Source organism: Haliotis rufescens, unplaced genomic scaffold, assembly GCF_023055435.1.
Source record: "Haliotis rufescens isolate VD_foot unplaced genomic scaffold, xgHalRufe1.0.p SCAF_8, whole genome shotgun sequence".
NCBI lineage: Eukaryota > Metazoa > Mollusca > Gastropoda > Lepetellida > Haliotidae > Haliotis > Haliotis rufescens.
This window is the reverse complement of record NW_025964372.1, coordinates 43567268-43583011: the sequence shown is the minus strand read 5'-3', so window position 1 is coordinate 43583011 and position 15744 is coordinate 43567268. Positions and strand designations below refer to the sequence as shown.

Here is a 15744-nt window from a genome sequence, read left to right as displayed (position 1 = left end):
TCATAAGAGTCTAGTAAATGGATCTAGTTTGGGTGGTTCTGTAGCTTTGTGACAATCCTTTGACCTTACTCTAAATTCTGATTTACTGTCTCCTCCTTAACCATGCTCGTGTTTTTTTTAAAAATGTTAAATTTTTTATGATTTTTTTTTCCAGCTAAAGCCAGCTGTTTTATCATTGTTTTATTGGTCAGGAGAATTCTATAAACCATTCAAATAATTGTTTGAGACAGGGTTGGAACATAACATAAGTCTGCTAGTCTGACATAAAATCCAGGAAAAACAGTTCTTTGAAGACTACCACTTTTACCATACCCGTGAAGACCTGGGGTAGAATAGGTCCTCAGCAACCCATGCTTGTCGTAAGAGGCGACTTACGGGATCAGGTGCTCAGACTCGGTGACTTGGTTGATGCATGTCACTGTATCCCAATTGTGAACATCTATGCACACGGTGTCAATCACTGGATTGTCTGGTCCAGACACAATTATTTACCGACTGGCGTTATACAGCTGGAATATTGCCAAGTGCAGCGTTAAACAAACAAATAACAGACAAACAATGATGTGTTACTAAACTCAATTTAATCATGCTTATCCTGCCCTCATTAACCCTACTGAATATTTGAATGCTCACACTGCTACAATGCCAGGCAATTTAGAAATCTGATATTTAAAATGCAAAGCTTACAGTAATATTGACATACTTGCACCGCCATAAGGCCGTGGCCGTGAGTGTGTTTTATGGCAATCAACACTACACAAACAATGCCTTCACCATGGCAGGAATGCAATAAAATGTAATAAGCTAGACAACCAGTTTGATCTTTGTTTACATGTGTTTTTCTCCTAGCTTGCCCTCAGCCATACAGTTATTGTATAGGGAATAATTCCTGTATATCACCCGTTGAGTTATTGTGCCCCAGGTCCATGGCGTATATCATATATATCAGTGTGGGTTATTGTGGGATATACCCTGCCGGCATATATATAAATGTCATATTCCTTGTTCACACTTTGTAGGGGACTTTTGCTTTTGTTGCTGGGTCTAGAAATATACATGTGTCTCAAAATACCCCTTTGTGTTGCTTATTGAATTGCCAGGAATGGAACTTGGCACAATATGGAAATAATGGAATAGGTTAGTGGCCTGTTGACCTGTGGTAATTTGTCAAGGGAGATATTGCTTTATTATATTGGTTCCATACAGCAATAGAAATCTCATATGATTTCCGAGGTTGTGGGCTATCATGGTTACCATCTGGTCACAGTGGCACTTGAAGAGCTAGGTTAATTTGTGTACTTGGTGAAAACTGTCATGTAAATAAACACAAGAAATAATTGTAGTCTGTAATTTGTAATGAGTTCACTCAGGAATAGTCTGTGTGCAAGAATATATTTTTGATAGGCATTACTTAGAAGTTAACAAATACAAAGTAGAGACAATTTATGGATAACATAACAACTTCTTTATTTACTGTAAAGGTGAGGTTTTGGTACAGATCCTTATACCGTTGATTCAGCCTTGCTTGACAACAGTGTAACTTGTAAGGATCTATACCAAAACGTCTTCTTTACAGAAAATAAAGAAGTTGTTATCCATAAATTGTCTCTACTTTGCTGGAATACAGGAAATTGTAAATCAGGGAAATGCAATTTCTGCAAATATTCTGCAACACTGTGAAACATGTGAAATAAAATATAAAGATAATCATTTGTTTATAAGTTTGAACTAGCAGAGTGCAGTTGGTTTACCATGTTTACAAGTGTACATATTTCAGCTACAGATCGGTGAACATAATAACTATTTTTTTCACACTTGTAAATAAATTGAATGGGATCAGAATTTCTAAAACACAAGTCTTGTAGATGTAGGAAAGAGTAACGGTGCTTTTACCATTGTTTATCATGTTTATCATGCTTTTACCATTGTTTATCATGTTTATCATGCTTTTACCATTGTTTATCATGTTTATCATGCTTTTACCATTGTTTATCATGTTTACAAGTATACAAGCAGTCAACACTACAAAACGGAAGTCTTGGTAAAACAGTAGGATGATATGAAGTGTAACTTTTACCATGTTTACAACACAAGATCTTTTGATTATTTTCATTATGGATCATATGGATGTACAAAGGATATGATTACTTAATATGTATTTAACATGTTTAATAATACATTTTTCTTTTGCCAGAGTTGCAGGGAATTCGGCCTACATTATTGGCACCTTGGCAGAGTCTGACATAGGATGTTACCGAGTCCTGGCCCTGGCCAAGGGCAGTAACTCTAACAGTGGCCGAATACTGAAGGACCTGACACGCATGTTGACCTTTGAAGACCCGGAGAGCGTGATGAATGCTGCAGGAACTATGGGGACCCTGGTAAGGACTGAGAGAACCGTACTCCCTAAATACAATAATGTGTCAGTAACTGTAACCCTAAACACAATAATGTGTCAGGAACTGTACTCCCTAAACACAATAGTGTGTCCGGAACTGTACTCCCTAAACACAATAATGCGTCCGGAACTGTACTCCCTAAACACAATAATATGTCTGAAAGGAATTGAAAAGAAAGTGGATGACATGGGATTCAAAAGAGCTGTATGAGGATAAAAATGTCATATCTGTTGAGGCATTCTATATAATTGGTTCAAATAACTGAAATAAGTTGCAAAATACAATTTTTCAAATTTTATTTAAAAGATTTCGTTAAAATATGTTTTTTACAGAGAAATTTATGTAAAATAAATAACGACACATGATGCTAAACAAATATTTCTTTGGATGAAATTAAGAGTTACTTCCTTTCCCGTATTATTCTGTCTTGGAGTTTAATTTCTTATTGAATTTAGTTTGCAGGCTTGATCATGTTGTTTTTTACATTATTATTTGTTACAGTTTTAATTTAATCCACAATTGTAGGTGAGGGAACTCATAATCCATGGAATAAATGAAATTCTTGATGTTTTGAGCCACTAAACCACCATCTTGGAGTGTCTACTAGTCTATAAGTGTTCATCTTCCTGAGGCAAGAGAGTTAACTGACAATAAAAGTCCAGTTTCCACCCTTACCGAACTAGGCTGGTATTACAGAGTTAGATTTTGGCTGGACTAACAAGTCTATATATAGTCCAATCAAAATCGCGCATCGAAATCCAGTTCGTAAACTGTCGTGCAGATTTCGGTCGATTGCAGGATTTGCACAGCATGTGCACCACCAACTCGTCAACAGATATTTTCCAAATCTTTTCAATTTTTTAATCACATGATTTGATGAACTTCGTGATGTAAAACCCGTTTACTCACAATATAGGTCTTGATTATTGATCAAATCGTCGTGACTGGGTGCCGCCATTTTGTTTGAAGCCAATGCAAGTGATACGAGAGGTGGAATCTGATTGTGCCATAGGAGAGGCATAGAAGGGACTTAATTTGTAACAGCCACTGGTGGCGCTAAAATCGAGCCCAGGAATTCCAGCCTAGTTCGGCAAGGGTGGAAACTGGACTTTTGAAGTCAGTTAACTCCCTTGCCTCAGGAAGATGATTAATGTTGTTCTTGGAAGATTTCTGAAAATGTATGTGTTTTGAGCAAGCAATGATTGTATGGAGGCTAGCACAATATTAGTACACATTATTGTGATTTTGTATTCTTGTTATTTTCAGGCTGAAAGTAACGAAGGTCGTAACTGGATTCTGAGTGCTGATTGTGTGGACGCCATGTTGGACAATGTGACAGCATTGCTCCACACGGACAACTTGTGGACAGCCAGCAACGCTGCTCTAGTCATTGCTAGGTACAGACAAATGACGAATTAAAGATTATTAATAATAATGATGATGATGATGATGATGAATTAAAGATTATTAATAATAATGATGATGATGATGATGATGATGATGATGATGATGATATGTGCATTTATAATGTGCCAAATTCCATTTACCAAGTGGATGCTCATAACGCTACACGATTATTTATGGTTAATAGATCAGTGTGCACTCGATATCTTTCTGATCTCCCTGTGAGGCGCTAGAAGGCTAACAGCCACATTACCATCACATCCTACCGGGTACCCATTCACTGCTGGGTGAACAGAGAAACATTTCGAATGTCCTGGCGTTGTCATTACTGGTTGATCCAGTGGAGTGAGATGAAAAGTGTCAGCTCATTTGATTTCTGCTAGTAGAACACTGCCTCGTTTCATTGATCGACTGAAAACATGACACGTGACCACAACACTGCATACCAGCTCAGTGTTGTCATGGTGATGGTAGAATGTAGTATTGATGATGTGTTGTTGAAATACGGTTGAAACCATCTTCATTGTCTGATGGGTTCGAATCCCGGTTCGCCCTGATTATGTTTCAAGGTTTGTCAGCACCATACCCGTGCTCGTGGGTTTCACCGAAGTGGTAAACGTCTGAGACCTGCATCACTTCAGCCTTTCCTCCCACATTCAGCTGACACAACGCGATAGAACTGGAATAATGTTAAAAGCGACATTGAACCTCACTCACTCACTCACTCACTCACTCACTCACTCACTCACTCACTCACTCACTCACTCACTCACTCACTCACTCACTCACTCACTCACTCACTCACTCACTCACTCACTCATTGTCTGAGATGGGTTTTTAATGCAGCTCCATACAGCATTCCATTTATAGCATGGTACTGTGTGATGCATGTCTCCGACATCCACGGGTATGGTGCTGACAAACCTGGAACCAGTGTTAGATCAGAATATGGCCCAGGTGACACAACGATGATACCTTGAGTCAAGGGTGTTTTATTCGGTTATATATTTGATAACAAGACATGAACGTGCGCACATAGCAGCACCCTCAACCAGAGACTAATGTCTAACTGTTCTCTGCAACCTACCTCCCTTACTTCACCTGTAAAAGGTGACTATGCTTGTCGTAAAAGGCGACTAACAGGATTGGGTGGTCAGGCTCTATGACTTGGTTGATGCATGTCATCGATCCCAATTGTGTGGATCGATGCTCATGATATTAATCACTGGATTGTCTGGTCCAGACTCGAATAATTACAGACCGACGTCATATAGCTGGAATATTGCTGAGTGCGGCGTTAAACAACAAACCAAACCAACCAACCAACCCTTACTTCACATAGAATATCCGTTACTATCACATAGAACATCACTTACCAGTTACATGTTACCCTGGCAACATTGAATGTGATCACTCGCTGGGAGCCGCCATCTTGAATGGAGTCTTGCTCTCGTTTTCGCAAGATCTCATTATATTTATGAACTAACTTTCAACATTTAACACTTAGTCAGGGCAAACCGAGATTCGAACCCATGGTCATAGGTCTTTGGTGTGCCCAAGGGATGCAACTCTGCACATCAAATTGCATGGGTATGGTGCTGACAACCCTAGAAACATAATCGTGGTGAACCAGATTTGAACCCACAATCATAGGTTTCTGGCATGCTCAAGGGATGCAACTCTGCAGTGAATTGCGGTGCCTTAGACGACTGGGCCACCCGTCTCCCTAATCCATAAGATATAAACAATGGCCTGATTGAGGAAAGCTAATGTCGTACAATTGAATTGGTTATGAACAAGATGGCTGACACTATACATCATTTAACGAAACTTCCCTTGAACAATCCATGAATTTATCGGCCTTTCCAACCATGTTAAATGATCAGTCCGTCAATCCTGTTAATAAAACAAAGATATGTCTCATTCTTGAACAAACAACAAAATTCATGGTCATTGAAAAACATAATATATTGACCTGCAGCAAATAACATGAATAAGGCTTAGTGATACAATGATTATCATAATTGATAAAAATCCTTTTCAGAAAGACATTTCATCCTGTGATTAGAATTAAACCTATAATAGAATCTGTCTAAATGGCAGATAAAGCAAAGATTATCCTAGTCTGATTAATAACCGCTACCGCTAAACAACGACATGAGGACATCCCATAATCCCATTACTAGCTACGTCAGAACAACATTTTGCAAATTTTAACTGACCAATGAAATGACTAACAAGAACTGGACATAAGTCAGCTTTCTAGAGCAAATCTGCACTAGTTTTAAACTGGCAACTTCCATTTCAGACTACGATTTAAGAACTTGATTCAAAATTTGAAAACTGAATGAAAGAAAATTCTGAACTGTCTCGTAGATGGCAACGATTGTATGGCAGTACTTTTCACGGGCTATGGAAAGTCTCTTCAGATTTAAATGTTTATCAAACTGAAGCGAAATATAGACAATGATTTTGACAGAATCAGTCGTTAGCAATACCCCATATTAACCTTTTCGCGGTTGTGTAATTAGAAAACACATTCCGACTGTCACTTTCCCATACTGGTAATCAACACTCTGATTGGTCAGATGAAAGATCGTTCTGACATGACCCGTAATGGGATGTCTTCAGATCTTTGTTTAGTGGTAGATCTGATTTTAACGAGATTGACATTTTTCCATTATTTCACAAGTCGTGACTGAGCATGTGGATGTGTTCAGGGTTTATCTAGCAAATCCACAGCAAATGTCAGTAACAATTCCCAAATTGGAAGAAAATATATCCCATTTCATATTAATACAGTTGTACTAAATCTGGAAAGTTTTGGGCCATGAAATTATTGCAAGTGGCTAATAAAAAGCCTTACCTGCGTTTGGAAAATTTTGTGACACACTGTGGATGAGATTACCAAAGATCAAATATAGATTTTATATGGCGTTGTGGTGAAATGGTAACTCTGGTGATGGTGATGGTGATTTGGTGATTTGGAGATTTTACGTGCGCTTTCCGACATGCATATTTCGCACAGGGGCTCATCAGGCCATTTAGTGTGTTCTGCCAAAATGGAAGAAGGGGTTTGTCCGGAAAAAAGAAGCAGCCCAAGGGAGTATTAGGGTTGCATCTACAGAGTTTGAAGAAGTTGGAATTTTGCCGGAGGTGGGGGGGATGAACTCTGCGTTAGTCATTGGTTTATGTACTATAAACAACGCATGAGTTGTTGTAGTTGACAGGGAGGTTGGAGTAGTGTGTTTATCTAACAGTATAGACTGGCTGGCGTATATCTGGACTATTCAGTGTTATGTTAGCAACTTAACGAGATGTGGCAGGTTCGTGGACTTTCCTGATTCGTCTCTTTACACTGAGTGACAATGTGTAATTAAAGAACTAAGAAGTGAGGGATTATATATTTAATCATGCAACTGACTGGTTGACAATGTGTGGAAGTTGTTTAGCCTTGCTTGACAATGGTATAAGGATCTATACCTAAAAAGTTGTTATACATAAATTGTCTCCACAATAACCTCTGTCAACTTCTAAGTAATGCCTATCAAACAATTAAATGTGTGGAAGTGAATAAATGAAACATGCCTCCTTACGTCTATGCTTGTTGTTAGTCTACAAAAACAACTCCATCATGAAACTATGCGTGTGTGTGGCACTGTCCTTCTCTCAAAACTTTCCAGATTTACAGTATTGTGTTTACGAGGTGACTTGTATTTCACTGTTGACAGGAGGGGGCCTTAATGTTATTGTACAGGAATGATTTGCTTGCAGTATTAAAATACTTGTGAATATCAAGAAAAAATAACTTGAAAATAGTCCCAATTTTGAACAAATCAGTGTTAATTCAAGAAATACATTTTATTTGTTAATAATTCTAAGAATACTACCTCTATTACATGAGAAGTACTCCCTCCCACCTCCTCAATAATCTGTCTCTTTCTGATTGATGTTTGGTAAGAAGTGAGTTTTCCCCCCCTGCCTTCACGCACAAGAGCACTATGGTCTAAATGAGTGCTATTGCAGGAACAACTGATTGTTGTATAATTTAGAGTGAAGAGGACTTCTGTTGAAATTCTGAAATTTTAGTTTAGTGTGATTGCAGGCAAAATACAGGAATTTGGCAATGATGTAATAGAGGTAGTATTCTTAGATTTATTAACAATGATAACTATTGTTTGATTTTCCTAATCATGCTAATATGACTGCCAATTTGGAATCCTAGATAAAATCCCTGGTGTTTCCCGATAGACTGTTGTTGTGTCTCCTAGACTTACACTTAGTCTATGAAAACATTTCTTGAAAATAATTGTTTTGGTTTTTTTAAAAAGAACATTTCCTCTTCTGATGTTTTCATGTATCAAGGAAACTGGACTTGGTTTGATCTAGACTTGCCTAGGCTTTTAGTTAAAAGATTTATGAAATGGATTGTGTTGTGTCTCCCTACAGATTGTGTTGTTGTGTCTCCCTACAGATTGTGTTGTTGTGTCTCCCTACAGATTGTGCATAGCTGAAGATGGCTGCAGTAAAATACTCAACAATCCCAGCTCCCAACACATCCTGTCCAAGCTGGTTGTGTCGCTCGGAGTCGATGAAGCAGGTGAGTGCATTATATTTGGTTTGGGATTTGTGTTAATCAAGTGAATTGAGATATGTTGCAGTCACAGAGTCAAGCCCTTCACCAATGTCTGGGGTCTGACTACAAATGATCCGTGCACATCCATGTTTTTTTGTCCTCCTGCAAATATCGGATGTTTGCTTTTGATTTTAGCTTGAACATGAATATTTTTCAAATGTCGTGTAAATTATACTTGCTGTCTACCTAGTCAAGCCAAGCTATTTATTCTAAAAGATATGTAAAATGCCCACAGAATATTTATGAATACGCTCAGATTGTATGAGTAATGCTCAGTAAAAAAGTTTGAATGTGTGCAGAATAACCTGAATAATTACAGATGCAGGTCACCTAACTAATGCTGAATGGGTTATATTTGAAATTGTATTGCTTGATAGGAGAAAAAATTAAATTAAGCGTCACATCCATCCATCTTGTTTCTTGTCGACTGCGGTAATGTTTGTATTTGTGGTCATCTTTACCTCCAGTGATTGTTGGATGTAACCATGGTAACAGTGGAACTGTCTGCAGCAACTTTAAATTTAATCCTCAAATGATTGAGTTGTTTCTGTTAATTGAAAGAATTGATATTGGGTAAGAAACTGATCTTATAATATTCTTTTGGAATTCACTATTTTTGGAATTCCCTGTATGTTCAGAGACAATGTTCAATCAGTAGTCAAGAGTAACCTCCCTTGTTGAGGGGTAAACTATAATAAGGATGACTAGATATACTATATGTAAGCACTTTACAAAGTTGCAACAAAACAGTCTAATATGAGCATAAATATATCTAAACATATATTCTACAACAAAACAGAATGTCTTGTTTCATGAGTATTTGGCTGATATACTGCACCAATTAATGCACCATCCAACGAGATCATCCAACGTCTTCCATAGAAACCAGGTTTCTGCATGGAACCTTTGAAGACAAGAACATTTTGTAGCGTAATTTCCATTGCTACTTTTGTCTCCAGAGTTCTGAAGAATGTGTTGATTCCCAAATAGTTACTTTGTTGATTTTGTTCTTCTTTAAGGCTATATCATCAAAGTGCGTTTCATCAACTGTGGTTTTCAAGAATGAGTGAGTGTGTTGTGGTTGAACACTTTAAACAGTGTATCAGTTTGTTTGGGGAGAAAAGCCCGAAGTGATGCAGTTCAAGAACGTTTATCACATTACAGATATCGAGGTGATCAGTCGCTAACATTACTTGCATGTAATGCTGTATCCAAGATGGTGCTGTCCATTGTACTCAGTGAAGCTCTTGATGCTAATAAATTCAATCACTGCATCCAAGCTATTCACCTCCAAATATAGTGACTGTGCGATACAAAATCCTCCTCTCCTATAGCTGAGCAGGGTCTTATCTGAACTGTCGAATCCCCGCTCAGCATTTCTGCTACCCTGAAACAGACGGGTCTGGTGATAGACCAGTTATCAGGTAAATTTGGGTCTTGAACCCATGGAAAGTGAATCCTGGCAAGTGAATCCTAGCAACTAAGGGAAGCAACTCTGCACAGCAAGGTGCGGCATCATAAAGTTAGACCACTGCTTCACATGAGAGACAAACTGACTTCAGTCAGATGGGCCTGAGTCTTCTCAACTTCTTGTATCAGCCAGCATTTTCAACTGGACTTTAACCATGGCTCTATTCACTGATCACAAGTCTATCGTGACCCCTTCGTCGATGAGCAGCTGAACAACGTCCGTCTGCCCCTCCCGCGCAGCTGCAGTAACAGCGCTGTCGTCAAGACCTTTATACTCCAAGTCAAACACCTTCATGGACAACAGTTGCTGTACGATGGTTACATTCCCTCCCATACAGGCCAGGATGAGGCAATTGCTGCCTCTCTCGTCCAGGAGGGTCATGTCTGCCCCAGACTCCACCAGCACCTCAAACACGTCTGGATGACCCTCGTTGATGGCTGCCATGACAGGAGTCCAGCCGTAGATTCCTCTGCGGTTGATGTTGTACATGGTCATGGACAACAGATGCCTCACCATCACCGCTTGACCGTAGATACACGCCAGCATCAGGCAGTCATTACTGTCCTTGTCCACGAGAGAGGCATCGGCTCCAGATGATACTAGGACATCAAAGACTTCAATATGGCCACATTTGGCTGCAATCATTACAGCTGTCCATCCGTTCTCTTCCCGATCATTCAGACTGATCTTGTTCATTGAGATCAGTTTTCTTACAATATTGGCATGTCCAGTATCGGAGGCTATCATCAGACTGTTGTAAAGTTGGTCGTTACGACTGTTAACATCCCCTTTTTCAGACACCAAAATGTCAAACACTTCTTTGTGACCTTTAGTGATTGCTATATGTAAGGGAGATAATCCATGTTCCTGTTGCCGGTTTACATCAAACAGTTTCAGTGATAACAAATATTTGACAATTTTCGAATTGCCACCGCTGGCTCCCCAGAATAAGAAATCATTCCCGAATTCATTCTGTAGTTTTAGATCTGCTCCAGCAGCTAACAACAGATCAAAAGATTCTTTGTTGCCAAGCAATGCTGCCATCATGGCAGGAGTCATCCTCTTCTCTCCGGCTTTGTTTATCTCAAACTTCCCCATCCCTAAAACCCTTTTCAACATTGCTGCATCTCCAGAAAATACTGCCATCATGAGGCAGCCATTGTTGTTCGCATCCACGAGTGATACATCTGCTCCCTTGGTAACCAACAAGTCGAACACATTCTTCTTTGCTGCAAAGGTAGCCATCATTACTGGCGTCTGCCCAACTTGACCCCGTTTATTAATGTCAATTTTTTTCTGGAGTGAATTTTCAACTATTTTTGCACTCCCACTTTGGGCTGCCAGATGTAGACACATGTTGCCATTGCTGTCACAGAGCAAAATGTCTGCTCCTGCAGAAACCAAATCATCATAAATCTCAAAGTCACCAACTATGGCCGCCTCCATCACTGCAGTTCTGTTTTCAGAACCTCTGCTGTTAACATTCACCTTATCTTGTTTCAGCAAGTTTTGAACTATGGATCTGTTTTTACCCTCAGCAGCCAAAATTAAACAAGAATCACCCTCATCATCAACCAAGGTTAAATCTGCGCCTGCTGTCACCAACAGCTCAAATGTCGTCTGCTTGCCTCGAACAGCTGCCTCCATCACGGCTGTTCTTCCTTTGAGCACACGTCTATCAATGTTACATTTCTTCTTTGAGAGACAGTCTTGCACCCTGGGTGTGTCTCCTGCTGCTGCGGCCCAGAACAGAAGGTTCTTGTCGTCATCCTCTAGCGTCATGTTGGACATATCCAGTCTCTGACTGTCCTGTTGGACTGAGCGGGTAGCCATTGTTAATGTTGTATCTTCTGAAGAGAGAAAGGTAATTTACTTTAAGGGTTTTCGTCAAGCGATAGGGAATAGTAAAGAATAAGCTATTTGGGGTAGGATCGTAAATAGAATGGACAGGTATTTGGGAAAGAAAATGTACAACTTTATGGATAACAACTTCTGGTTTATTGCATATAGCAACATTTCGATGTAGATTCTTACACCGTTTTCAGGCTAAAGACAATAAACCAAAAGTTATTATCAATTAACATGATAAAGTTCAACGTTTTTCTTACTTATTTGCCAATGCCAATCAAACAGGTATTTTGGGAGGTCAAATTTACACTATTGGTGGGGTTATCATGAAAACAGTCTCCATTGAGTCCTGCTATTTTGAACCCTTGGGCATGGGTAGGATAATTTGATAAGCAGCTGAGACGACACCCAAAGAATGGCATTTGAGGACAGGATAATCATTCAGTTCAGCCAAGGGTAGAGGTTTATGCCATTCATTCACCTAGGGATCATCACTGAGACATTCTCAGGGGAAGGGGGCAACAGGAAGTTTGTTGACAGAATATTTCTTCAGTCCTTGCTTAAAAACAAAACAATTTTGGGGGAAAGAAGACAAACAATTTGGGGGAACCAACAGCACATTATTTTCAAAACATCCAGAATCTTCACAATATTTTTGTGTGTAAAACAGCATTTTTCCAGCATTTATGGGAACAGATTATTTTTAAAAACAATCCAAGGCAGGGCACCTCAGAAAATCAAATGATCAGATCCTTAGGACAGACTATCAGACATTCATCCTGTCTACTCTACATTTTACTTATTGTCATTTTCAGAACAAAATGAAGAAAAACATATACATGTAACATGATACCGGTAATGAAACAGAAACTTCACTGTTGAGAGCCTATTTATGATGTCTCAAACAATGGATGACATCATATCCTATTGTTGGCAACAATGAAGCAGTGTGACATCATATATCTTCAACTGACCAATCAGCTAAACTGCATGTGCAAATATCAAAAACATCAATAACACATGTGTAATATAACACTATAATGCACTGTGGATAGGTTAGCACTCAGGGTCAGACACACTGGCGAGGGTGTCCACTAATCTAAACACTGCTGAACAATTTAAACCCCATTTTTGATCATGGAGTACCAGGGATAATTCTGTCAAACAAAATCCTACAATAAAATTCAGTGTTGACAAATAAAGCATGTAATTCATTTCCTGCTCAGCAACTTGATTTTTTAAAATGTCATCGTACCCCATCTGGGTTGTCTGGTCCAGACTCAATTATTTACAGACCGCCATCATGTAGCTGGAATATTGCTGAGTACTGTGTTAAACGACAAATAAACAAACAAATGCTATCCTAAAATCTTACCTTTTTCAGTTTTTGTGAAATTTGACATTTTGGTTGACCACAGAATTGTGTATTCATAATGTAATCATGAAAGATGTCTTTCATTGTGTTATAAATATGCAATGACCAAAGTAGTTTTTAAAATATTATAATGATACTTTATCTGTGTTTCTGATATAATAATTAAGAAAAAATATCCATCTACATTCATGATACGTGTTATTTTACACAGCCAATTTTCAACATATTTTAACCAATTCATCAAAAATGATTCCCAAACAGACACAATGAAAACATGCTTCCATTTTGAATTAAATATTCACAAGGTCAAGGATAATAAATACAAGTTCTAACAATGTGAAAAAAACAGCCAGAGGGTATAAGCCCATGTCTGGTGACACAACAATATTTGCTTGGACCTAAAACCTTCGAGTGTACCCTTGAACGCTCAGTGACTCGCCCCTGGACACTGCTGCGAGAGCCATGACCCATGAAGCGCGTTGACATTGTCTGCTCCGTACAAAAGCTACAGTGCAACGTCTTCAAGTGATAACACACCTACCTGGGTGGAATAACGATGTATGCTGGACCACTGTTACATCCTTGCCTTCTCTAAACACCCAGGTTATAATAAGCCTGTATACAATGGGAATAGCAGCATGCAGGGAGCATGCTATATGACTGTACAGATTATCGATTCAATGGAGATTGCAACAACAGTGATAAGGGGTTGTGTCAAAAGTATTTAGGACAATATTCAGGAACTCTTGTCAAGATAAGGATAAGGTTTTAAACATAACAACATTTTGATGAAGTGAATAAGGATTTACTGAAAGACATGTATGTACACATGTAAGTGTTAATGGGTGATTTGATAGCCTCTTAAAGTGTTCCACTTCCCTCATGAGCATAATGTATGAAGCCTGTTTGGCCAGACTGTTTTATCTTAACAGATTTTGATATTTAAAAAATTGGTCAGTAGGTTGATAAATAGATAAATAAAATGCATTGTGCAGTATTTGTTTAATCATCTTAAAGATTGATTTGGACAGGTAGGTAATAAAAAGACAATATTGCCTGGTTTGGGTTCTTATAAATATTACGAATCTAAAAATCTGACTTGTAATGAGGATTTATCACTGAAAAAAATATGTTCTAGTGGTAAGCAATCTTGACCGTCATCGAGATAAAACAAAAATAATTCTGATTATTGTCTTTTTGAGTTTTTGTTTTGGAGATTGTCGGATTCATAAACCCAGCAAAGAAGGTAATGTCTTCTTGGTCTCTGTCACGTGGCTGGAATATTGCTAAACACCATGTTTAGCCCAACTCACTCAATCATGATTTAAGCAATTTGCAAACTTAAGCCACTAGTCTAAAGCCTGAGTCTAGTATGATCTCTACCGGTGAAGAAAGCTCATTTTAAAACCCATATATTAACACTAATCTCTAATGGTGGCAAGTGACAAGGTTGGAGTATCCTGGTAGACTTGAAGGTGTTTGGCACAGACTGTTTGACATGTTTCAGTGTTTGATATCAAGAATCAAGAATTTTATTGTACATACGCACTTGGGGGTTGGTACAAAATAGAAGTGATGGGAACATGGCAAACATAAATGCATAAAAAAATGATGAAAATGAAAATTCACGCGACAAAGAAAACCCATTCCATACACCCTACTTTACAGATTTTAGAGGGGCGGTCGGGTAGCCTTGTGGATAAAGCGTTCGCTCATCACGCCGAAGACCCGGGTTCGATTCCTGACATGGGTACAATGTGTGAAGCCCATTTCTGGTGTCCCCCTCCGTGATATTGCTGGAATATTGCTAAAAGCGGCGTAAAACCATACTCACTCACTCACTCACTACAGATTTTAGAGGTATTTGCAATGTACATCACGTACATCAATGTATTTTTTTCCAAGATAATCACTGACAATCTGACTGTAATACTGTAATTGTTACATGTTAATAACTGAAACAGAATTATCCTATTTTGGCTACTACTTCAGTCTCAGTTGACTAACTTCTAGTCTCTGAAATGAACATATCGTGCCGAAAAATAAAGTTGTTAAATTATTTTTTGTTAAATTAATAAAAAGGAGCCCAGAGTCTCTCTTCATTCCTGATACTGCAGAAATCTAGACTTGCCAAAAATTATAGACTTGCATGGGCTGTATTTGATATATTTGTATCAGGGTCTGTAAGACAGACTACAGTCTCAGCTGAAACATGTGGAAAACAGTTCTGGCAGCAAAACTTGAACATTCTTTAAGAGGGTCATAATTTGCTTTAAGATGTTGGTTTTGTCAAACTGACCTGGGTCACCTATTTCTAGCAATGCCATCGGGTTGTTCCTGATGTCTGCATACAGTTGACCAGAGCAGGAAGTGTTCCTTATCTTCCACGGAATTGCAGTCACATTGCGGACAGAGCCTGTTTTCCACTGAAGGATTGGAGTGTCTCCCCTCTCAATTGCGGTCATTGCACCATATAAACTCAAACCAAGTCTCCACAGTTAGACTTGCACAAGTCTCTAAGGCAATAATTATTAGTTTAAATCATCATTTCTAGATTATGTAAGTAATAAGAACAGGTAAGAGACTGGCATCCTTCACGAGGCTGTACTGT

The 15744-nt window shown here is 38.7% G+C and overlaps 2 protein-coding genes across 2 annotated transcripts in view; one reads left to right on the top strand and one right to left on the bottom strand.

The window, feature by feature from the left end:
* The window catches only part of LOC124151915, an 82642-nt gene that overhangs the window by 10086 nt on the left and 56812 nt on the right, over nucleotides 1–15744 (top strand). Inside the window, exons 2-4 of the mRNA XM_048388930.1 lie at nucleotides 2195–2381; nucleotides 3666–3796; nucleotides 8303–8403. Coding sequence (XP_048244887.1) covers nucleotides 2195–2381; nucleotides 3666–3796; nucleotides 8303–8403 — 419 coding nt within the window. The remainder of the gene's footprint in view (nucleotides 1–2194; nucleotides 2382–3665; nucleotides 3797–8302; nucleotides 8404–15744) is intronic.
* LOC124151946 (ankyrin repeat domain-containing protein 50-like) lies at nucleotides 5754–13835 on the bottom strand. The gene is made up of 2 exons (XM_046524651.2): nucleotides 13675–13835; nucleotides 5754–11760 (listed from the first exon to the last, which is right to left on the bottom strand). The coding sequence occupies exon 2, from the start codon at nucleotides 11741–11743 to the stop codon at nucleotides 10082–10084; it is 1662 nt and encodes a 553-aa protein (XP_046380607.2). The 5' UTR covers nucleotides 11744–11760; nucleotides 13675–13835; the 3' UTR covers nucleotides 5754–10081.